Source organism: Protopterus annectens, chromosome 6.part0 (assembly GCF_019279795.1).
Source record: "Protopterus annectens isolate FY-2018-M chromosome 6.part0, PAN1.0, whole genome shotgun sequence".
NCBI classification, from domain to species: domain Eukaryota; kingdom Metazoa; phylum Chordata; order Ceratodontiformes; family Protopteridae; genus Protopterus; species Protopterus annectens.
The window spans coordinates 734,799,480-734,824,703 of NC_056737.1; the positions used below are offsets into that span (position 1 = coordinate 734,799,480).

General features: G+C 40.5%; 1 protein-coding gene across 1 annotated transcript in view; it reads left to right on the top strand.

The window, feature by feature from the left end:
* KTN1 (kinectin 1) overlaps positions 1 to 25,224 on the top strand; it is a gene marked incomplete in the record, with an annotated part of 2,305,074 nt that overhangs the window by 1,226,697 nt on the left and 1,053,153 nt on the right. Inside the window, 2 exon segments of the mRNA XM_044074427.1 lie at positions 10,149 to 10,239; positions 10,321 to 10,389. Of these exon segments, the coding sequence (XP_043930362.1) occupies positions 10,149 to 10,239; positions 10,321 to 10,389 (160 nt within the window).

Here is a 25,224-nt window from a genome sequence, read left to right on the forward strand (position 1 = left end):
ACAAGCCCTCATGGCTGTGCAGCCTTTTATCATCTTCCATCAGGACAGAGTTTCCTTATGAACCAACCCGTCCTTTATGCCAAAGGTGGTATCCAGGGTAGCTTTGAATCCTAACTTTTACCCTAATCCTCAAAACAAAGGGGAGAGATTACTACCTTCCTTGGACATCCACAGACAGCTGCGTTACTATTTGGGCAGAACAAAGCCTTTCAGAAAATCAGAACAGCTCTTTGTGTCCTATGCTATAGGAGCTCAAGGGAAACCAATTTCCAAACAGACAATTTCAAAATGGATAGCCCACTGCATACGCTTTTGTTACTCTTTTCATGGTAAAACTGTACCTGCAGGCATCAGATCTCACTCCACAAGGGCCACAGCTACCTCTGCAGCTTTACTCAGAGGAGTTCCTACCAAAGATATTCTGGAAGCAGCCACTTGGAGTTCTGTGCATACCTTCTCCAAGCACTACCACCTACCATTATACTCCAAAACTAGAGCAGGCTTTGCCACTGCAGTCTTGCAGGGCATCCTGGCTCCTCCTAGTTCCACCTAGTGCCTACCACCCCTTTCTTAGCTTTGGGATTATATCCATCTGTTATGACTGCAGCTGTATGCATGATGAACATAGTACAGTTTTGTACCTACCATAAATGTAGATGTTCGAGTGCTAATACAGCTGCAGTCCAGGTTTCCCTCCCTCCTTCCCCTCTTGGGACAGGCCTTTTGGCTAACACCTCCTCATACAACCTGATTGGGGTATTCATTTACGGTGTATTTGCTTGCAACTACTGTATTTTGATTATATGGCATTGCTTTATTACACAAATTTATGTATTGCCTTCCTTCTGGGGGCACCTGACATCTGGGGCAAGAAAAACTGAAGAAAATTGCGTCGACTGGTTCTTTTATACCCCTGTCGCACTGACGTCAGGGAAGAAGCGACGACAACCGACGCCGGACCTAGACTTTGGAATTCGGCTGACCGAGGACCCGCCTGACGGCAGGAGAACCCATCTGTTATGACTGCAGCTGTATTAGCACTCGAACATCTACATTTATGGTAGGTACAAAACTGTACTTTACCTTGACGCCTGCAGTTACCTGGAATGCATTGGACTTGACTAGCTCGGATCCGAGTGGCTCTCAGAGCCATAGCCTGGCTGTTGGATCTGAGGGGGTGGAATTTTTCCCATCACCGCCGAGCTTGTCGGGTCACGGCCATCTCCTTGGCACTCCATCCCTTCTGGCCAGGCTCCTATCCCCTCATTGGATCCGGGACGAGCAGCTCCCTTACTGGTGTCCCAGGAAGCTTGCTCATCCTCTGCATTAGACGTGGTGCAAGGGGTTCTCTCCAGTGGATAGAGACTCCGGACTATCTCTTTGGATTCTGCCCTGACTCCCTCTGCTTTGGGTGCAGCTCCTGTCATTTTACTGCAGGGACAGCCTGTGTTCGAGGAGCCCCAGATGGTTCCCCTTGAGGAACATCAGGTGGTTTGTGAGCCTGCCACGGGGAGCCCCACCGGCGTGGTTACTCGCAAGCATGCGTATAAGAGGAGGCACTTCGACTTCTCTCCGGAGTCCCTGACTGAGGACACCCAATTTGAAAGAAGGGGAAGGTTCCCCCAGATTACCTCCCGAGGATGCCTCCTTTGAAGACATCATGGAACTAATGCGCCAGCAGGGAGGTTGTTCCACCCCAAAACCTTTTTTGGATGAGTCGGTGTTCCTGGAGGCCTTCTGCATGGGCCCGTCCACTTCCTGGGTGACCCCCGCAGATCCCTTAATGGATTTGGTCAACTCGTGGGCTTGGAAGGAACCGGATACCATGCAGCCAAATCCAAAGCACCCAGATAAAATTTTAAGCCCCCCTGCGGACAGACCTGCCTGGAAAAAAAGGGTCACCGGTAGATGCTATGGTGGTCGCAGCCGCCACCAAGAAGGAACTAGCTCAGGAGAGTTCCTTGGTCCACCACCCCCCCCCGACCTAGAGTCTAGGATGATGGATTGCTTAGGGAAGCGGGTGTATGCATCGGCAACCTTTTTTTATAAAGGCACTCAATTACCTGTCCCATGTTACACAACTATAGTGTGATCTGGTTAAGGAACTAGCTGAGTCACCCCTACAGTCCTTGTTGCAGGAGGACAGGTGTACGTTCTCCGCGAGGATGGCCACCTTGAAAGCGATCTCTAATACATCCATGCGCCTCCTCTCGCACACTACCGAGGGAGTGGCTAGGGCGGCTGGGTCCGACATTGCCATGAGGTGTCATGCCTAGCTCAGATTGTGCCAGTTCACAGAACTCTTCAAGGCGTTTTTTGTAAATGTCCCTTACGACGGCTCTTCCCTATTTGGAAAGACTGGTCCAGAGTGAGAAGGATGGGAAGATACTGTCTGCCCTCGGGAACTGCTTCTCGAACCCTCAAAGATCCTTTTCTCTGAATCAACAAGGGCAAAAGAAGATGTGGTTCCGGAAGTCTCAGTATTCCTGGATCACTCAGGGCTCTTCTTCCCCTAGAGGCAGAGGGGGACCTGACAGACGCCTGCCTGGAGGCAGAGGGGGTCTGAGGAATTTTGGGTCTTGAGAACCTTTCTTTGATAGGCCCACCCAGCAGCCATGAGGGGTTGCCTGACTGCTCTGCTCTGGAGGCAGTTGAGGGTCGCCTGTCATTGCACCTGATGGCATGGGAGTCCATGTCATCAGACCATTGGGTGCTTCAGATAATATCCAGAGGTTATTCAATCCTGTTTGTGGTTCCTCCCACTCCACCCAAACACCTCCCAGATGTACCACCTGCGCAAACGGAGGCAGCTGCTCTAGAGGTAATCAGGCTGCTATAGAAGCAAGCCATCAAACCCATCCCCCAAGATCAGTCTGGATCGGACATCTATTCCAAGTTCTTTTTGGTGCCAAAAAAGATGGGGGACTTAAGGCCCAATCTGGACCTGTCAACCCTGAACCTGTCAGTTGCCAAAGAGAAGTTATGGATGGTCACGTGACAATCCATACTGCCTTACCTGCAGGAGAGCGACTGGATGTGCTCGATAGACCTCCAGGATGCTTACTATCACATAAAGATGCACAGAAACTCCAGTAGGTTCCTCTGCTTCTGGCTAGGGGCCAGTCATTACCAGTTTTGAGCCCTAACCTTTGGTCTCACCACAGCCCCCAGGGTGTTCACCAAAGTAATGGCAGTGGTAGCGGTTCACCTGAGGCTTCAGAGAATCCAGGTCTACCCTTACCTGGATGATTGGCTCCTTGTTGCTTCCACCAAGCGTCTAATTTGTCCGACCAGAGACTATTTCCTACATCTTGCACACCATCTAGGAATTACAGTCAACACAGCCAAATCTCTCCTAAACCCTGTCCAGGTTATAGAATACATATGAGCATGGGTAGACACTTTGCAGACAAAAGTCTTCCTGACCTCTGAGAGAATTCTCAGCTTCCAGATGCATGCCGCCTTCATCAGTCCCATCTCCCTTCAGCGGAGTCAGTTTTACGGGCCCTAGGTTCTATGGCAGGAACGATCACTCATCTCCCGTGTGCTTGTTTGCATATGCGAGTGTTACAGTGGTCTCTAGCGGTGCAGTGGTCTATGTTGGATCTTCCTTTGACACATCCGATACATATAAGCAAAGTCTGCAAGTCGTCCCTCCTCTGGTGGATGCATTCTTCCGAAATACTAGGATGACAACCTTTTTTCACAGCTCCTGGCCAAGCCACAGTGACCACGGATGCCTCCCAACTGGGGTGGGAGGGCGTTGCTCGGGAAGGACAGTTCAAGGCATGTGGTCCCCGATCGAGACCAGTTTGCATATCAGTCCTCTAGAGATGAGGGCGTTCCTTTTAGCATTGCAGGCCCTTCATGCCTTTCTCCCTCTAGGAACTATTGCAATTCATTCAAACAACATGTCAGTGGTCTGGTACATCAACAAACAGGGGGGGACCAGATCCTACCCCCTCTGTCGCGAGGCCATGAGAGTTTGGGAATGGGAGATCGCCACCTGTCATTTAGTAGCAACGCACATTCCGGGACAGTCCAACATATTGGCAGGCAAACTAAGCTGGACTATTCTAATGCCTTACGAGTGGTCTCTGAATCCTTCAGTAACGGATCAGATCTTTCTAGTGTGGGGTCGGCCTTGCTGCGATGTCTTCACATCTCCTTCCAACGTGAAGTACAGCGATTTCTTCACTCTGAGCTCCCCGCCGGGAGAATCCCCCAGAGACACTGTAGTCCATGCTTGTCCTCCCAGTCTTCTTTATACTTACCCTCCTTTACCTCTTATCCCAAAGTTCCTCCAGAAGGCACGTCGACTGGGGAGCAAAGTGATACTCATTGCCCTGTTTTGGCCTTGCCAGGTATGGTTTGCCTTCCTCTGGTCTCATCTTCTAGCTCCTCCTTGGATCCCCATCCGGATCTCATCTCTCACCCCTCGAGGGTCCCTCATCCAAACCTGGACAGTCTGAAGCCCACAACTTGGTTGCTCCAGTTCCCTAAATTGCTAGTGCTCCCAGTTTGTCTTTGGTCAAGACTAATCTGGTGGCAGCCCATATATTATCCACCAGGAAGATTTGCCATAGAAAATGGAAATGCTTTTCCATTTGGGCTTCTCAAAGGGATTTAGACCCTTTCACTGCTCCAATTCCAGTTATCCTTGATTTTTTTGGCAAACATTTTTCATCAAGGGGCTAGCTCGTCTACAGTGAAAGTTCAACTGTCTGCCATTTCAAATTTCCACATTGGTGAGAACTTGGCTTCTTTGGCTTCTTCCAGATTGTGAAAACTTTTATCAAAGGTACATTTCTCTTATGTCCTCTGGTCAAAGGTCCTACCCCCCCCCCCCCGTGGGACCTTACTATGGTATTGCAAGCTGTGGTTGCTCCCCCCTTTTGAACTTGCGGCAAATGCAGATCTTAAATTTCTATCTTGGAAGACAGCCTTCCTAGTGGCCATCACCTCGGCTAGGAGGCTCTCAGAACTTCAGGCATTGTTTGTCAAGGTTCCATATATGATTTTCCATAAGGACAGGGTTTCTCTTCATACCAATCCCGCCTTTTTTTTTCAAAAGTGGCATCTGAGATCAGCATCAAACATCAATTTACTTGTTTTCTTTCCAAATTTCAAAAATAAAGCTGAATACAAGTTGCATTTGTTAGATGTTCATAGACAACTACATTTCTATTAACACAGAACCAAACCCTTTAACAAATCTGACCAGTTGTTTGTGTCCTCCTCTAAACCTTTTTTGGGTAAAACCATTTCCAAGGTGACCATTGCTAGATGGATTTCTCTCTGCATCCTTCAGATTTACAAGGGCAAGGGATCGTCTTCTCTGGGTCAGGTTAGAGCTCATTCCACAAGGTCCATGGCTACTTCCACGGCCTTTTGGTCTAGGGTATCCTTGGATGACATTTGTTATGCGGCTACTTGGTCCTCATCTTATACCTTTTATTTCTCACTATAAATTGGATTTGATATTTAGTGGGAGAGCATCATTTGGCTCAGCGGTGCTCTGGAATATCCTTCCATGAGGGCCACTCAGGTGTATAAGTAGCTGGGGACTCTGTCTCACAGGTTGAAGATCAAATGAAGTAAACTACTTCAGATAAAGAAGTTATGTACTCACCATAACATTCCATCTGAGTAGTTCTGCTTCATTTGTCTTCAACTGTCCTCCCCCTCCTTCCCCCTGGCCTTACCATCTTGGCATGTAGCAGAGTACACTTTAGCGGCTTTGGTCTATGGTTTCAGGTGGTGGCACAAGTTGTGTGCAGTAAGGTATATTGGGTCAGTTTGTTTGGTTTAGGGTGCAGCAAACTCGATCTGAGGGAAGGAAGGTGGTGTGTTATGGGTAGGGGGAGGAGCTTGGAGCTCGGAGCAGGTGCTTGTGAAGTTGCCGGCTCGGATCCGTATTTCCACTGGTTGAAGACAAATGAAGTAGAACTACTCAGATGGAATGTTATGGTGAGTACTTAACTTCTTTTTTTGCACATATGTCAAATAGAACTGGGTATTTCATGGTTTGAAAGGTGAGACGCAGGCCCACCTCTCAACAATCTGTAGGATATTGAATAAAAAGTTGTGCTAATCTGCTGGGGGTAGTTGAAATCTTTGGGGTCTTTCCAGTTTAGCAGTATGTTTGGATGTTTTTTTTTTCATAGAAGAGGAATTGCATTCAGTGATGGGTTTGATAAGGGAAGAGTACAGTGGTAGGATAACTTCTTTGGATCTTGAAGGTATTTTCTTGAAAATTAATTGGGCCGGATAGAAGGATTTCCTGACTGTAGTGGAAACATGATGGTCGATTGAGAAAGAGGGAATTATCCGCATAAGTACCTAGGTCTCTGTTACTGGTGTGTCTGTCTGAAGAAGAGTATTTGTAACTTATGAGGTGGGAGCCAGTTATCTTCCAAATGCTAATATGTTGCACTTTTTATTTAGTTTTGAGACTGTTTTTGGTATGCCATGTGTGTGCTTTGGCTAGCCCTTACTTGAGCTGTTTTGCTTCAGTGGATGAGTGGATAAAAGTGCCCAGTTCACTGTCATCAGCACACTTCTCAGTAACACTTCTTTGGTATTGCGTGGATGTCTGCAAAATAAATGCCAATCAGGAGAGAGCTCAGAGGTGATCCCTGTAGCATCTCACTAGTTACAGTTTTACATTCAGGGAGAGAACCAGCAACTTTCACAATTTTGAGATCAGTTGGGCAGCCAGTTTGCAATCCATCGGACAGTGTATGGGTTTACATTAAGCTTGTGTATCTTTCAGTCTTACCAGCATGGGGATAGTGTCAAAAGCCTTGACCACGTCAAGATAAGTAGTCTGTACAGAATAACCACTGTCTACATCCCTGTAACCCTTTCAAAGAAGCTTACTAGATTAAAAAGACAGGACCTGCCCTTCACAAAACCAGCTTGATTGTGAAATTTATTGTTTTAAGTTGCCGCCTCCTGTTTGTCTAGATTGGTTCTGCACTGATTCTTTCCATTGCTTTGCATGTAAGGCTGATGTGTCTGTAATTACCCGGGCCTGTAGAGGGGTCACACTTGTGTAGGGGAGTCATAGTGGCTGTTTTCAAGGCATCAGGAGCAAATGTTGATAGCATGAAGTTGAACAGTTTAAGTATAGGCTCAAATAGTTCACATTTGGCATTAATGAGAATGCAGCCTGCTTTTTGTTATCTGGTAACATGGAAGTGATACTTTTAGCCTTTATTCTCAGACTTGTTCAAAAGGTGATTTCATGGAAAATTACATTCTCAGAGATAGTAGGGGCATCATTGTGTTTAACAGGGGTAAAGTTAACATTAATTTTCTCTTCTAATGTATTCACTATATCTTGGGGATCAGAATGGATGATGATATGGATGAGCTCATTGCATTGTTGGACATTCTTCAAGTTATGTCAGAAAATTAAGGAATAAAGATTTGTAATTTCCTTTGGAATCTGCAGCAACCTTAAGTTCATACTCTGATTTACATTTTCTAATGGTGTGTTTAAGTTCCTTGCTGGCATGTTTCACTGTAGTCTTGAGGTGGGAAGATGAGGATTTCTTGTAACTTTTCATTATTTTTCTCCTTTTGTTGTGCAGTTTATTAATATGAGAGTTTCACCAGAGAGGATTCCTGAATGCACCATTATATTTAGAATGTATGGGTACCGACTTTCCTATGCAACTGTTCATTTGCTGATAAAAGCCGACTGTGAATGTGGCACCCCTCCCAAGTGAATCCATTTCAAATACATTGTTGGGGATTTTGCATAGGTCTTCTACAAGCTGAAGTAAGTTTGCCTTGGAAGCCCCTAAAAACAGCCTCCTTTGGTGGTGGTGTTACCACTCGGCCAGACAGAGAAGATGACTAGTTGTCAGATTAAACCAAGAGTGATGAGATGCAGGATTGCATGCAGGTGGGGGGCTAGGTTGTGTTAAGGAGTAGGCCAAGGATATTAGAGCCCCTAGGGGGTAGCTTTACAGTTTGCTCTATTGCATTGGTATTTATGATGTCTAGGAAACTCTGCGCATAACTGGTTTTAGAGATGCAAGTGTGCCAGTCAATGTTTGGGTAATTGAAGCTTCCTTAGGAAAACCCTTTTTGTAACACTGCCAGTGCCACTATTCAGACAGATGTCTGAATTTGGTGAAAGGGTTTTGGTCAACAGATTACAAAATAAAGTTCTGCTTCCTTTTGTGATCATTTTTAATTTTTTTTGTTTTTTTCAAAATTTCAGCATCATTCACACACGTTGCAATGATTGAAATTCCATGAAATCAACATGTACTCATATATGCCTGTGCACACAAGCCTAATAACTATTTGCATGGCTGCATTACTTGTAGGCTGTCTCTGACAACATAGCTTTAGTGAAAATGGCTGCTCCCCCTGCTTCTTTGTGTCTTGCGTATCTCTAAAGTCTTGTATACTTAGTTTAAGCTAGAAAGCTGAGATTGCAAGGTACCCATGCATGGATCTGTTGAGGTATATTACACATGCTTAAGGAATTCATTTTTGCCAGTTTATTGGAGCAGGGGTGGGTACAACATCTGTTTGAAGGGTTTCTGAGAAGAGTGTTTGTAGCAACAGGGCCACATGTGGTATGTTTATCACAGAGGAGATTACTAAATTGGTTAAGATGATTCTGATGGAGATCTAGCAAGTTAAGGTATGCGTGTCACTGGGGAAAGGTATGGGCTTCATACAGACCTGGTAAGTCCATTTTGTAGGTTTGGTTCACATCTGTTTTAAGAGATGCCATGAGGTGATTTACTGTCTCCACCATGCATTAAATGATTGTTAATTTAGCAGAAATATCTACATTTAAGTGTTGAAAGCACCTTTTAATGATTTTTATAGACAAAAATGTCCATGTCTTTAGCATATGATAAATGAGAAGTTGCTTGTAATACGAGACCTTTGACTTTACTACAGCATGAAACTGAAGGTGCATAATTGTTAGAAGAAGCAGTAGCTTCCTAAATGTTTTAATTGATTTCTGATTCATAACTTATAGCAAAGTTTAACTAAGCATTTTGTGTCTGGAGCAGACAATGTTTAAGTAGCTAAGCTTGAACCATCATTTGATATTTTTGTGTCTATTGTATCTGTTCACTGTTGCCTTGAAGTAAGCATGGCACAGACTAATACTAGAAATTGATATTCTGGAAAACTTTCAGCATGTTACTTCTGTGTCTCTCAAAAATGCAGCTTATTTATTCAATTTAAGCATTATAAGATGCAATTTCTTCATGCATCTTTTTGCTGAAAAAAGGATTATGCTAAATGTAATGGCTTAGAGAGACAAATATTGCATGCTAGTCATAAAAAGTCTGGGTGAAACATATAGATTGCATAATGGAAGTTTACAGCAGACTGTCTTCATTGCAGTTGAATTAAACACACCGGGTACAAGGAGATCATCACTTAAATTATTTCTGCAATGTGTTTCAATCACTTGAATTTAGTACTGAAGGTTTTTGTGCCTCCCCCCTTTTTAGGTGTTTGAACTGCATGCTGATTGGTGTAAATATCCCTTTTTGGTCTTCTGTCTGAACAAGGTTTCCATTTCTTTGTAGCCTGTGTTTAATATGCAAGTCCTTTGTACTTCATCAGGCTATGGATTGTCAGCAGGAAAAGTGAGAGAGGTCAGCTTGGTTAAGTCAGTGTAGATGACAGGAAGGTCACTGAGAGTTGGATCACAACCATTTTATTCTTAAAAACTTTCATCCCCCTCTGATGATGGGGGTGCTGAGAATATAATGGTATGCTTGCTGTGCAAATACCTCTGAAAATCTCCATTTATGTTGTGTTCCTATATCGCAGTTTTTGGTTGGGTGATAAACTTAGGATTTGAAGAAGGATAAACCTTTAACCATGGTACATAGATGAGATGCACATACATACACACACACACACACACACACACACACACACACCTGAACACTTGATGTAAAGAGGAGATGCAAGAAAAGAGGGCTTGTGATAAGCCCTTTGTATACGATTTTCTGAAAAATGCTTGTGGTGACTACTGTCATAGACACTTTCTTTTATCTTTTAGGCACATTATTTCTCTGGTTTGCACATAAGATCTCTTTGAGTTTAGATTTTATTTTAAAGTGCATCATTCATTTTGTTTTATTAAATAGACTGCACGATAAAGAAAAAGTAGTTGAAGAGTTGAAGACATCAGCACTACAGAGAGATGAAGTCATCACTAATTTTATGAATGAATCACAGGTAATGGCAGTGTTGTTCAGAAGATACTGCATGAAGTTAATGATTAGCACATATTTAATTATATTTTTGTTTGGTTTGCAGACACTTCATAAAGAAAACAAGTCACTAAGAAGTGAGATTAATATCTTGGAGCAGCAAAACATTCAGCAGGTATGGTGGTTTAAGTGAATTATCTTCTTCTGAATGCTGAAACTTGAATTATTTTTTTTCTTGTCTAGTATCATTTTCACCAGACTGAGCCAATATTTTCTGTTGCTAGAGATCATCCATAGCACTGCTTATCCCACTTAGCTGTCCAGTGTGACAATTTTACTACGTACAGAGCCTCTTGCCCTTTCCCAGGAAAGGTATGTGAACTATGGGCAGCTTGTAGTACTGGCTGCTGGGTTGCAGCTCCCCAGTGAAACAAAACTGAAACCACATTTTATTATTTTTTTTCACCTAAAGAATAGTAAACTTGTGCACTCATGGAGTCCAGCTTACTCATCTGTACTCTCTCTTTTACAACCACTGCAAACTGAGAATGAGGTGATTATAGCCTGGTGCAAGTTTTTCTGTCTTTTGAGAGTGTGAGAAACCATTTGCTATTCATTGAGACTTTCTAAAAATATTGAAAGTAGTAGATCCAGAGGCATGAACACAGAAGTATGCTTTATGGTTTAATAGCACTGTATGCTTCTGCTAGTCAGTATATTGGTCAGTAAGTATAGTGTTTGCGTTTGTGTGTATTTAGATGCAGAGGGGATTGCAGTTAGTTGCACTGAATGCTTTTGAGAGTCACCAGAGAAAATGCATTCCTGGGTTATTATTTCTGTATTTTTTAAGTTTACTTTATCTCACGCAGGCATCTAAGGTATTGTATGCAGTCACACAAGCTGGTGTAATTGATAGTCACATATTTATGTGTCTGTGGGGGTGGTGGTGTACTGCTTGGTTCTAACAGCAACAAGTTGTTGGTTTATTCATTCTTTTGATCACACTCAGACCTCTGAGGTGTACACAGTTAATTCAAATTGCTTCAATTTCTATACATATCCGTGTATAGGGTGGTTGCAGTGTGTTGAGTGTATGTGAAATGCTTTACTGTGGTTATTGCTTATGTATATATTCATTTATATAATTGCTGTCATATGTATACTTTTCTTGCTGCTCCTGTATCCTACATCTGACCATCTGTCGGTGGTGCCTCTCTTTGTTCGTCGATTCTACTGGGCTTCTCGCTACCCTGGACTTACTCCACCCTATGCTGTGGGCTATTAAGGAGAGTAAGGCTCCCCCCTTACAGCATTATGTTGTAGCTGGGAGAGTCTGCTTTAATCCCTGTTCCCTGATCATGTGCCTGAGTAACATCTCATGGATGGGTTGTGAAGAGGGTGGACTGTGTCACACCACCCCTCATTTCTGCATTGGTCTGAAGTTTGCAAGCTGTCCCACCCTCCCTTGGACAAAGCTTGCTGTAGTAGATTCCCATGTCCTCTAACAAGGAAATCCCCAACCATGCTGTGATTCTCAGAAGACACTCTCCTACCTCCTCCCAGTTCAGGACAGGAACACTTCTCTTCCCTCACATAGCCTCAGATCCCAGAGCTGTTAATTGAGTCCAGTTTTACTACATTTAGCCTTTGTCCCTCTATACCATGGCACTGCAGCAAATTGGAATGCTTTATTGTGGCCACTGTGTGAAATATAGACATATTTATTGTAGCCACTATTTTCTTATGGTTAAACATGTGAGGTGTGAATAGGCAACAAAGTCGTAACTGCAGAGCATGCGGGCTTTCTGTAGATGTCAGTGACTGACCCTACTGTCTTTGTTGAAGTCAACAGTTATTCTTGCTTTGCAGGAATACTGTGTATGGTGTGAAGCAAGTTAATAGTTTGCTGGGGCAACTGTTTGTGTAAAACTGTTTGATATCTGTGATGTTCAACGTCAAGAATTGGCTCTAATTGCTTGATACATTGGTTGTATGTAAATTAACATAAGCACAAACAGGTGCAATGCATTAGGAAGCAACCAGGAACTTGTTTCAAAAACACATGAATATGCAGGTCTTGAAAGTTTCACACATTTTATTTTAAAATAATAAAATTAAGAGCTTTCATCCCTCTGCTGGTGACTTCATCAGAATAAAACAAGAATAAACATCTGAAACATTTCCTTTTAATACATGTGGTATATTGAAATGGGTACAAATAAATCCTAGGGGAGATGACTGGAAAACTTTGTTGAATAAAAAGAGAGTTAGAGTGGCAGCTTAGATTAGCAGCCACCTTTCCACCAGGATTAAATGAATACGTTTCCATCACACCTGTATTAAACGTTAAGGTTATGTAGTTTTGAGAATGTTTTATATAGTGTCAGATAAAGATTTTTAAAATCCAAATTTTTAAATAATTTAACAAACACAACAACTCTAAGCATTATGGTTTAACTTCAATTGTATGCAGCATATGATATAAGTTTTAGACTTTTGCACCAGGCATTAAGGGTTAAGCAACTTGTTTGGTGTTATGGATTAATTGAGATTTTAATAAAACAGTGGGAGGCACTATTTGTATTCCATTTGTTTATAATAAGTGGAAGGAAAAGTATTATATGCTTATTCTTGTTTTATTCCGATGAAATCCCCAGTAGAGTGATGAAAATACTTAATTTTATTTTATTAAAATGAAATGTGTGGATCTTAAACCATCAAGACCCTTGTATTAAATGTGTTTTTGACACCCATGCCTGTATGTAAATTAACAACTGACCCTACTGCCATTTGCTTAGGTTAAACAGTAGTTATTTAGGATTTCAAGACAAATGTTTATTTCTGTGAAATAATTTGGAGTACTTCACTGTGCTTTACTGTTCATAGGAAACACTTGAAATACATTACTGTGGCTATTATTTGGTATTACTAACATGTTTGATGTTCACAGTCAAAATGGTAAGAATTGTAAGTGGTTAGGATTAGTTCCAGTATTTAGGCCAGAAGGTTGCTCAGAAAAATTTACTTCCTTAAGCTTATGTTAAATATCCGTTCACAAAACCAGGTATCTAGTTGATTTTTAAAATGGCCTAAACTGCTTGAATTATTTGTGAAATTGTAATTTATTCTCTATTATTGGAATTTTCTTAGTTAAGAACTCTCTAACTTTGTAGAATTTAGTTGTAATTTATAATGTGTATCCTTGTATCTGAATGTTGAAGGATTTGAATAGACGTCTTTAGCTAAACTGTTAATGCTAAATGTTATCATTGAACACCTTAAATGCATGAATGTATTTACCCCTGTAGTAGTACCAAATGGAGAAATTATATAAGGTGCTGTGTATGCTTATAATTAATGTCTTACAGTAGATATACACTTAGTAAATTTTCTTTGCAAATTTTATATAGATAAATTTCACATCCTCTTGTATATTTCTTTCAGCATGGCCTTTAGCTGTCTCATACATTTGCTTTTATTTTTAGCAACATGTTTGAACTTAGTTGCTGCTAAAATGTTCCCAAATCCTTGTTACAGAGAACCACCTCTGATTTCTTATTTGCTGGCATTATATGCAGAGCATCTTTGCGTGATCCAAAAAATCATTGCTGTGTACTACTGAACCTTGATTTTTTTCTAGTTGCTCAGTTTGAAATTTCTCTCAGATAATGACTCAGTTTTTCAATTATTGGTTATTTCTTTGACACATGCTGTCTTATAGTCTTTGGCACATTTTCCATTCCAACATGTGTTTGACCCGGGTTTGTCTGAGAAAACAAAATTAAGTAACATTGCCCTCTGTGTGGAAGGGAACCTTGTGGTACTGTGGCTTTTTAACCTATTAGATAATGAAGCTGCCATTGATTGCAGATTTTTCTCATCCTTTTGGTGTCAGGTCATTCTTGCTGAGCTGTGGTGTGGTGCAGTCTTCCCACTAATCTGTGTGTGTGGCTGTTTCTGTGTTACGGATTATGAACATTTTTGTTTTATTTACAGGTTGGATAGTGTCCTTGGGATTCTGTCCAATTTCCTGTATTCTATTGTCTCCCATTGCCTACCTGTTACTTTCAAAGGAATCATTTCCAGGATACCAAATTCAAATTTCACAAACACAGGACGTTCCAAATGGTGTTTATAAAGGGTATTTTTAATGTTCTTTTTCCTAATATACTAATGTTCATATATTCTTTTCCCAAAACTTCTTTCAGTCTTCCCTGCATAAAACGACTAGCATTTATTGCATATTGCCATAGATATAATTCCCTTGATATCTCAATTGCCCTTTAAAAAATACATTTGAGTGACTGACATTGGTTACATCATCTACATTTAGTGGTTCCATTGTTGTATGTTCATTTGTCTGCATTATTAACCCCAGTTTTATTCCTTTCTAGAACATAGAAATTTGGTTTGGCAACTTAGATTGAATGCCACTGTACCTCCAAGTCTTAAACATGCATCTGTATATGCTGTTCTCAAGATGAGAACAACTAAATTATTAACTAGAACATACTTTAACAAGTATTTTTAATATTTTAATCACATTTTGATAATTATTACCTTTTAATGTTGGATGGCATTTGGTTGGTAATTGGGGCTCTTTAAATGTGTAATGGGTCAGCTGTTTAATTGTGATTAACATGTGGCTGTTATTTAAGCTGTAGTTAAGCTTTGCTTGGGTCATTTCTGATGAAGTCCTGAGTTGTGGGGATGAAAACACTTAACTAGTTTTATCATTTTTTTTTACAGTAAAAATTTAATACAAGCACCTCTACACCCAGTGGTTTCAAGGACTAACTTTAAATCCAGTACTTTTGAAGATCAGGACAAAGTGCAATAATTGCTTGGTGCTATTTCTGGATTCCTTTTTCTGCCTTGGGACTATGTAAACCTTGCTCACGGTTTTAAGGTTTGGTCGTTGGTTGCACGGTTAAGGCACCTCTTTTGTGGATATCCATCTAAACTGGTCTTGTTACTTCTTAACTGTGTCTCTTTTTTTAAACTCCACTTTAATTTTATCCCACTCCCTAGCCATGTTTTGTAAAGAAATGTCTATCTTCCCTAATAATGCCTGAGAAATTTCTACTACCCATTCCTTAAAATTTTCTCTGTTTAACAGATTGGTGGGGAAACGCCAGTGTCTTGTTTTTATTTCATAACTTGGATTTTATTTTGGTTATTGGAGTGTTATAGAAAATAGTTACTGGATGCATATTAAAATTTTCAGTTGAATACTCCTGTTCCTGTGCAATATAATTTTTTGCCTAGCCCAGTTTTTGTACCTAGGGGAATAATATGTAAATTTGTCTGTGAGCTCCTACTACTAAATTCTCATTTTCCATACCAAATATTTTCACAAAGAATAAAGTTAAACTTAAAGAACTTTTTTTTCTCCCTCACTTTTGCATCAGGGTGTTCTATACTGTAGTTTTGAGTCTGCTGAAGGGTCACCCCCACCCCTAGTCACACTCACAGGCCTTATACTGTTGAAGGTGAAGCTAAATTAACACCTTAGCATATTTCACTCTAAGCATTGTAAACTTTCCCTGGAAAAGCAATAAAAACCCATAGCAAAATTAAATGCTGCGACTCATGTAAAGTATTTAGAGTTCAAAGACCTTGTGTTGCTATCCATAAATATTCTATCTCAATGATTGTTTTGGGTGGAAAGCCATCTGTGTGTGTGTGTGTGTGTGTGTGTGGGGGGGGTTAACTACATTCCATTGAAGTACCTGATTTGCCCTCCCTTCATTTCTCTCTTTCTTCAGCTCCTATAGCCTCATTTCAAGCCAAAGTCATTACAGTACTGCCTGTTGCAGTTAACTTAAATGTATATTAACAGTAATCTAGCAGGTTGTGTTACTACCTTTAAAGTTATCAGGACTTGTCTTACCCTCCTGTCTTACTGTAGTTTTACAAATTGTTTTCCTGGTACTACTCCACTGTGGTCTAACCCACTCCCTTCAGCCCTTGCTATGCTTGGACTTTACTCCACTCCCCCTACCCTGCCCACAATTCCCATCCCCCCACTACATCTAAACTTCTACTTCACTTACTCCTCCTCCTCCACTCATCCTCTTATTCTGTGCATAACCGCATTATCCAATTGCAAACTGTTCCGTTATACCATTCCCATCCACTTCTGTTCTAAATTCTTTCTCAAGTCTCACTCTCCTCCATTCCCATCAAAATGTACTTATTCTCCACACTGCTGTCACTGCTCGGGTTGGGAGGGTGGCCTAATGGTTAAGGTGTTTGCCTTACAAACACAAGGTGCAGGGTTTGAGTCTCATATGGGATAATTGGCTAGGCTTAAAATGGCTTGCAAGGGCAATTAGCTTAGTACTAATCTGACCCCATTACCTCCCCTCACAATACTACAAGATCTTTACAACACCATGCTGTTTCCTTTCTGTGTCACGTTATTCATCTCCCTCCTCTTATTCCTAACATCCCCACCAGTAATAAATAAGCACACTTCAATCTTTACTTCATCCTCACCCGTCAACCATCATCCCATTAACTACTCAAAAATCTCTTTCAGCTTTTTTTTTCCATAACTCCATTCCATGGTTGTAACCCAAGAATACTAAAAAATGTCCCTCCCAGTATCAAGGTAGTACTTCTACCCATTTCTGCTAAAAATACAGTAGTAAACAAACCAACGTTCTCCACCTTACATTAGTGTGGTGACATCCACCTCAACCTAGGTCCCAACCAAACCCCAAACCAAAAAATGCACCCTAAAAGTTTAAAAATGGACTCTCTAAACCTTAGAAACATATGCAGTTGAATACTTCAGTGCAGCATTTATAAATATTCTTAACACCTTAGCCCCACAGCGTACAAAAAGAATTAACAGCCATACCCCATGGCTCAGTAACCAATGCAAATTCCTTATGAAAGATAGAGACAAAGGAAGGATTAAATGGCAAAAGAAAAAAATATATAAAAAACTGGCAACTATTCAGACAGCTATGAAACCAAATTAAGGAGCAAGTTAATAGAGATGAGTCTCATACTCGCCTATAAGATAGCCATAAAAACTACCCTGAAAAATTCTTGTTCTCCATATCCTCTGTCATCCTCTCATGTACAAAAAAATTCTAGCCCATACCCAGACATTTCCACCTCTTCAGTTATCTGTTGCAATATGTACTTCATAGAATGCATAGCCAATTTAACCTCAAACTCACCTAACACACCACCTTTCACGCAGGTAACTTCCTCTACCTTAGACTCTAGCATATCTTCACCAAACTTGCCTAATTAAAGCCTCTGCAGTAAACACACAGACAACTACACCTTCTTCACCTTTCAGCCAATTTCTATAATTGAAATAAAAAAACAAACCTTTACATAAGTTGAAAACCTTGCTCCTCCTCTGCCGATGACATTCCCCAGAGTACCTAAATCTAGCCACGGATGCAATAGCATACCCAATCAACATTCTTATTAATAAATCATTTACAGAATCCCGTGTCCCTGACTTTTGGAAAATGGCACATATTATCCCCTTGTATAAAGGAAGTAATTCCACTGACATTACACATTTCTATCACATAGCCATCCTATCTCTGTTCTATAAAATCCTTGAAAGATGTAAACATCAACAATTTCTCCACTATCTTTTAGAAGTTAAGCTAATCACCAATACACAACATGGATTTCGGCCAAACCACAGTACCTCCACTGCATTACTAACTTTTACAGACACTTTTCAATAAAGCCTGCAACTCTAATAAACTTATCTGCAGTATTTCTATGAAAAGCTTTTGATATGGTCTCTCATAGTAAACTTCTCAGTCAGCTTTCCAGCCTGGGCCTATCCTCTCCATCTATTCAGTTGTTCTCTAGCTATCTTTCAACAGGCAACAAGCTGTAAAATGGCAAGGGTCCATCTTTGCATATCTTGCCACTTCCACAGTAGTCCCACAGTGATCCATCCTTGGCACTCTGTTTCATATTTTATCAACAACCTACATTCTTCCTTTTGTGAACCCACCTTGATTCAGTATGTACATTGGATATAAAAAGTTTACACACCCCTGTTAAAATGCCAGGTTTTTGTGATAGAAAAAATGAGACCACAATAAATAATTTCAAAACTTATTCCACCTTTAATGTTACCTATAACCTGTACAATTCAGTTGAAAAATAAACAAATCTGTTAGGGGAAAAAAATAAAAAAGTTCAATAAGCTGGTTGCATAAGTGTGCACACCCTTAAACTAATATTTTGTTGAAGCACCTTTTGATTTAATTACAACATTCAGTCTTCTTGGGTACACACCTGCCATCAATTAAAGAGAGTGATTAACCCCAAATAAAGTTCAGCTATCCTAGTAGGATTTTCCTGACATTTACTCATTTTCCTGCTACAGCAAAAGCCATGGTTCACAGAGATTACAGAGCATCAAAGGGATCTCGTTGAAAGGTATCAGTCAGGAGAAGGGTAAAAAAAAAAATTTTCCACAGCATTGGATATACCATGGAACACAGTGAAGACAGTCATCAAAAAGTGAAGAAAATATGGGACAACAGTGGCAGTGCTAAGAACTGGATGTCCCTCCAAAACTGATGAAAAGACGAGACAAAAACTAGTTAGGGTGGCTGTCAAGAGACCTACAGCAACACTGAAGGAGCTGCAGGAATTTCTGGCAAGTACTGGTTATGTACTACATGCAACAACAGTCTCCCGTATTCTCCATATGTCTGGACTGTGGGCTAGGGTTGCAAGACGGAAGTCTTTTCTTACATAGAAAAACATCCAGGCCAGGCTAAAATTTGCAAAACAATACATTGTCTCCCAAAAGCATGTGGGAAAATGTGTTATGGTCTAATGAGACCAAGCTTGAACTTTTTGGCCACAATTCCAAAATGTACGTTTAGCCAAAAACAACACTTTGCATCACCAAAAGAACGCCATCCCCACAATGAAGCATGGTGGTTGGCAGTATCATGCTTTGAGGTTGCTTTTCTTCAGCTGGAAATGGGGCTTTAGTCAAGGTGGTGGGAATTAAGAACAGTTCCAAATACCAGCCACTTTTGGCCCAAAACCTTCAGGCGTCTGCTAGAAAGATGAAGAGGAATTTCACCTTTCAACATGACAATGACCCCAAGCATACATCCAAATCAACAAAAGAATGGCTTCAAAGTTTTGGAATGACCTAGTAAGAGCCCAGACCTAAATTCAATAGAAAATGTGTGTTGACCTGAAGTGGGCTGTGGAAAAGAGATGCCCTTGCAATCTGACAGATTTGGAGCACTTTTCCAAGAAAGACTGGGAAAATATTGCCAAGTCAAGATGCGTCATGCTGATGGACTCTTACCCAAGAAGACTGAATGTTGTAATTAAATCAAAAGGTGCTTCAACAAAGTATTAGTTTAAGGGTGTGCACACTTATCCAACCAACTTATTGTACTTTTTCTATTTTTTCTATTTTTCCTCTAACAGATTTTTGTTTTTCAATTGAATTGTACAGGTTATAGGTCGCATTAAAAGTGGGAAAAGTTTTGAAATGATTTATTGTGGTCCCAATTTTTATATCACAAAAACCTGGCATTTTAACAGAGGTGTGTAAAATTTTAATATCCTCTATAGATGGCTCTACCATCATCTGCTGTTCAAACACCTTAACCTCACCTCCAAGAAATCACTCAATAAGCTGTCCTTTTCATTGAAACCTGGCTTACAAGAGCACACCCTTGCTCAACCCCCCCCGCCAAAACAAACTCCTCTTTACCCTAAAAACTCACACCTCTAACAAAGCATCTCTCAAAATCTTTTCGGCAGATGACATGAAAATTGAATTATTCCACCATACCACACTAATCTGATATTAAATTTGACCTCCGTGTCCAAAGCCATATCAAGAAAACCCACCAAGAACTAGCCATGCTATATAGAAACTGACATTTTTCTAAGCACACTCACAAAAAATGCTCTTAACTAAAACCTACCTTCTGCCTTCACTGCTCCATAGAACGCCAATTCTAACCAGTTTACAATCATCCATAAAAACAGACTTGAAAGCTGCTACAACAAAATCGCTAAGTTTGCTACTAATTCATCCTCCTTTACCCATCATTGTAAATGTCTGCATACCCTTAGCTAGGTGGAACTCCCCCTCCACCTTTCCTACATTCAATTTCTAGCAATACATGATGTCATACACAAACTTATAGCCTTCCTATCTGTTACCCCTTTAATCAACATATATTTTCCTAAAAACTCTCAGAACAGCAGACAGCTTTTCAGTATAAATAAACCAAATAAATTCCCTGGACAAAGTCTATACTCGTACTCAGGAGCAAAAAAGGGAACTCCCTACCTCTAACCACCCACCTTTAAATGCTCCCTAAATGAATACCTTACAGATCATGGACCTACTCCTGTGACAGTCATGGCTGAGGTTGCTCACTATACTTCACTCACCCTTTCAACCCAAGTCACACTTGACAACACTCTCCAACCTCCTACTCCACTAATTTCTTTTGTTTTTGCACTACCTTACCTTGTCCACTTCATCTCTGCAGTCTTTTCCTCTCTCTTCACTCCCTACTCACTTGAAGACGCCCTACCATGCACTGTCTTTATATAAGCTCCTTTTCTCTCCATTCTTCTTCCTTCCAATAACCATAATATAAACACCAACTCTCATATAAAGACATTACTCAGTTTCCCCTCACGGTCTCTAATCATGTTATCTGTAATATATATTTTAAATATATTTTTAGGAAACCCTGGGTCACATTTATCGAATGCTATTCTATGTAACAAATATGACTAATGAGTTTTTACTCATATATTTTTTCCAACTTTTTCTTTGCATGCTAGTATGAAACATATGTTCTATGTTTTTCTGTGTACATTTTTCACTCCTATGTTTTGTAGTGGAACATGATGCTTTGTAATGTAAAATATCTGATTTTTGAAAGATTGTGATTGTGGAACTTTTCTCCCCAAGGCCTCTGCTGAAAATGGATACTTTCAGGTCCATTTGGACTTTCCCAGTAAACAAATGTCAAGTAAATAAGTATATTTCTTCAAAAATAATACCCTGTTTTGTTACATTTTCACTTCTAGGCCCACCAGATACATCCGCACTGTTGCAAATCAAATTCCAGTTCCCACCTATAAGCAGTATTCCCAGCTAAAAGCTGATTATTCCTCCCAGAATTTTCTTAAGTTCCACTGTAGCAGTTTTAGGTAGAATATAAATACATAAATACAGAATATATAAATACTCATAATACATGAGACAACATTCCTCTGCTTGAAAATATTCTTTCATACTTTTCTCAGTACATCCCCAATGAAGCTGTCCTCCTTGGGGATGTCAACATTAACTGGTTAACTCTCAGTAATCCAAATTCTAATACTCATATTAATTTATATGGCTTTACTCAGCTAATCTCCCAACCTATTCATGCAAACAACCATCACACATCTAGTACTCTTATTGACTGGATACTTGTATCTAATCCTTTCAAATATCATAACCCTGAAACCCTACCAAACACCCTGAGCGATCACTCCCCTGTAAAAGTGCTTAGGTTCACTTCCCACTTCTCAAAACCTCCTAGATTTATCACTTGTCGCAAACTCTCTAATTTCCTTCCAGAAATCTTTAATGCCCTCCTGTCTAAAGTAAACTGGAAATTCCTTGCCCAACTCCCACTAGAAGCAGTAGTCCTAGCTTTCAACTCTATCTTCTTTAGCATCTTAGACACACTTGCTCCCCCTCACAAAGTCTGAATTAAGTCCACCACATCTCTGTGGCTTTCAGAAACCACTCGTACCCTTATGATAACTAGAGACAAATTATGGAAAAAATGGTCACAAACTAAGCTCCCTGCAGACTTGCAAAAATATAAAAAAGTCAGAAATCTGACAAAAACACACAAAGATAAAAAGGACTTCTGTAACAAACCTCCCACAGCCCTAAAATCTAATCCTAAAAAATTCTGGATCTCTATTAACCAAATATTACATCCTAGTAATCTTAGCTCCCTCAGTCCATGCCCAAACAAGACATCTGAAGAAACTGCCACCATCTTCAATACCTATTTTATCGATTCAATATCTAAGTTACTGAACCCTAACCCAAACTCCTCTACTACTAACATCTCCAACTTTTCTGAACCTAATCCTAATACTATCTCCTCAAATACCTTCTAAATCAAACCTGTACCTACTAGCTACATTAAAACTCTACTCTCCGAATTAAAACCATGCTCACCATCAGCTGACAATATTCCTTCCACTTTTCTTCTACTAGCAGCTGACTCTCTTGCTCTCCCTGTGTCTATCCCAGTCAATCGCTCTGTCTCTGAATCTAAAGTCCCTTCCATCTGGAAACAATGCTACACTCTACCTATACACAAAGGAGGTAACTCCTCTGATATCTCCAACTTTAGACCTATCGCTATCCTCTCCCTAAAGTACTAGAAAAATGTATTCATAAACAAGTTATGCAGTACCTAATACAGGAAAGCTGCTTACACCCACTCAACACGGCTTCAGACCCAAACATAGCACAACTACAGTTCTATTATCCTTCCTCAAAACTATCTCAATAGCCATGGATGACTGTAAACTTATTTCTTGCCTCTTCTTCGACCTCTCAAAAGCTTTTGACACTCTCACATGCGCTTCTGCTGCACAAACTGCATAACCTCAACTTCTCCGCTGATACTGTTGCATGGTTCTCCAGCTACCTCACTGATAGATCTCAATGAGTGAGATGGCACTCTGCACTCTCCCCTCCTCTCCCTGTAAAAATGGGTGTATCTCAAGGTCTATCCTAGGGCCTTTACTTTTTAATATCTTTACCAATCTGCTCTGTACCTCCTGTCCTCAGTCATCTTTAGTGCAATACACAGATGACTCTACAGTCATCACCACAGCCAACTCTCCCTCTAAGCTCTTCTCAGCTACTTAGTCATCTCATCTTTTAACTTGTTTAAACCAGGGTGTCCAATAACCAGCTCATCATTAACCCTAAAAAAACAAAGCTGTTACTCTTCCAACCTAAAATGTTCAACAATATTAAGCCCTCCTTCTCCGTACAGTCCCTTAACACTCCCATTCAGCTGGAATCCAGCAGTAAGCTCTTAGGCGTAACCGTTGCCGATCAGCTTAAATTTGACTTGCATGTTAACTGTATCAAAAAGACTCATTCAAAACTAGGGCTCCTTTACCGTAACAAGAAATTCCTAACCTCTGAAGCCAAGATTACTCTCTCTTACCTACTTTCTACCCAGTCTAATGTACAATTCTCAAATTCTCACAAATCTTAACTCTGCACTCCTGACCAAACTTGAATCTATCTACAACAAGGTTTTGCTAGATTTGCTGCCCAACAAACCTACAGATCCCATCACTGTCTCTCTCTAAAACACCTAAATTGGCTTGAATTGCCCCAACAGCTTCTCTCTCAGCTCCAGATCATCCATTCTGTCCTATATCAGCCTTCCTACTGCCCAGCACTATCCCCTCTCATCTCCCGTTATTCTCCCTCCAGACCTCTCCGAAGCTCTAAACAAGACCTACTACAAATCTGCAAACCCAAGTCTGAAGTTGAATGCAACATGTACAGCTATCACCCCACTATTGCTTGGAATAGGCTCCCACTAGAAATCAGGACCCTTACACATCCTAAACAATTGAAGACAGCCACCAAAGAGCACTTTAAAAGTCATGGTTCTGCCACTGCACTCTCCCTCCTTAAACCTCCCCTACTTCTCATACCTTAATCTACTTTCTGCCCTTAGCTCACCCTTCTCACTAGCTCTCTCTAATCTTCCTTGACTACTTTCTACTGTCTTCTAAAATCTATTAAGCAAATCGCCTCACAGAAACATTTCCATTGTAATTACCTTGCCTTCATGCAACTACGTTATGATAAAACTGGGTTTTTGTAACCACTTACCCAAAAACTATATTCATCTTAATGACATATTTCTTTTTATAGATCTTGAAATAGCTTTGCTATACTCCTGATTATTGACACTATATAACATTGTATTACTACTTAATGTCTTGTAATCTGTAACATTGCTGTTTAATGCTAGTTTATAATGAAAATTGGAAATATTGGAGCTTTTCTCCCCGGCCTCTGCTGAAAAGGGCTCTTCAGCTCAGTCGGACAATCCCGGTCAACAAATGTAAAACAAATAAAAATAAAATTCCAGCATAATTCTCCTCCCTTCTCAGTACCCCTTACTACTACATATTTACTATTCCATCACTACTGGAGCTGCACTAACAATGTAAGCACTCCCCTTTTCCTTTGTCCAAGATATTCTGCTGAATAACAATCCTGAAATTCTTTCTTTATCAAATTCACATGCTTAGTTCTTTCCAAGTGCATTTCCTGTAGCATAGCTATATGCATTCTGCATTTCATAATATAGTTCACTTTTCTTTTTGTATATACCTGTGAGACCATTCACATTCAAAGACAGTGAAAAGTGTTGCCATTATGATAATTTATTACGGGTCTATATTATATAATTGAACGCTTAAAGTGAATGATGAATAAGCGACCCCATGTAAGCAAAAGCTTACAATCTCGAAAGCTCAGAACAACGATTTTTTTCCAAGGGAAAAAAAAATCGCTGTTTCAAAAAAAAAAAAAAAAAAAAAAAATGAAATAATGCATAAAGTGGGGGGCTATGCCCCCCACACCCCCCACTTTAAATATACCAACTCCGAGATTGCAGTACAGTGCCGAAAATGGCAAAGTAACGGAAGCAATAGATATTTTCAAGGGTGACAGCAGTCAGGTCACCGAGACCCAATAGAGGCATTATGACCTTTTACAAATGGAGTCTCCTAACCCATCTATTGTACCTCCAGTGCATCCTGCTTTCTTGGATGCTTTTCTGGTTGCTTCAAAAAAACGAGATTACCATCCTCCTGCACCCAAATGCCCAGACAGGTTCTATAGTCTCCCTGATTATGCAAAATTCCTTTACAAAGCCCCTTCTGCAGACCCTTTTGT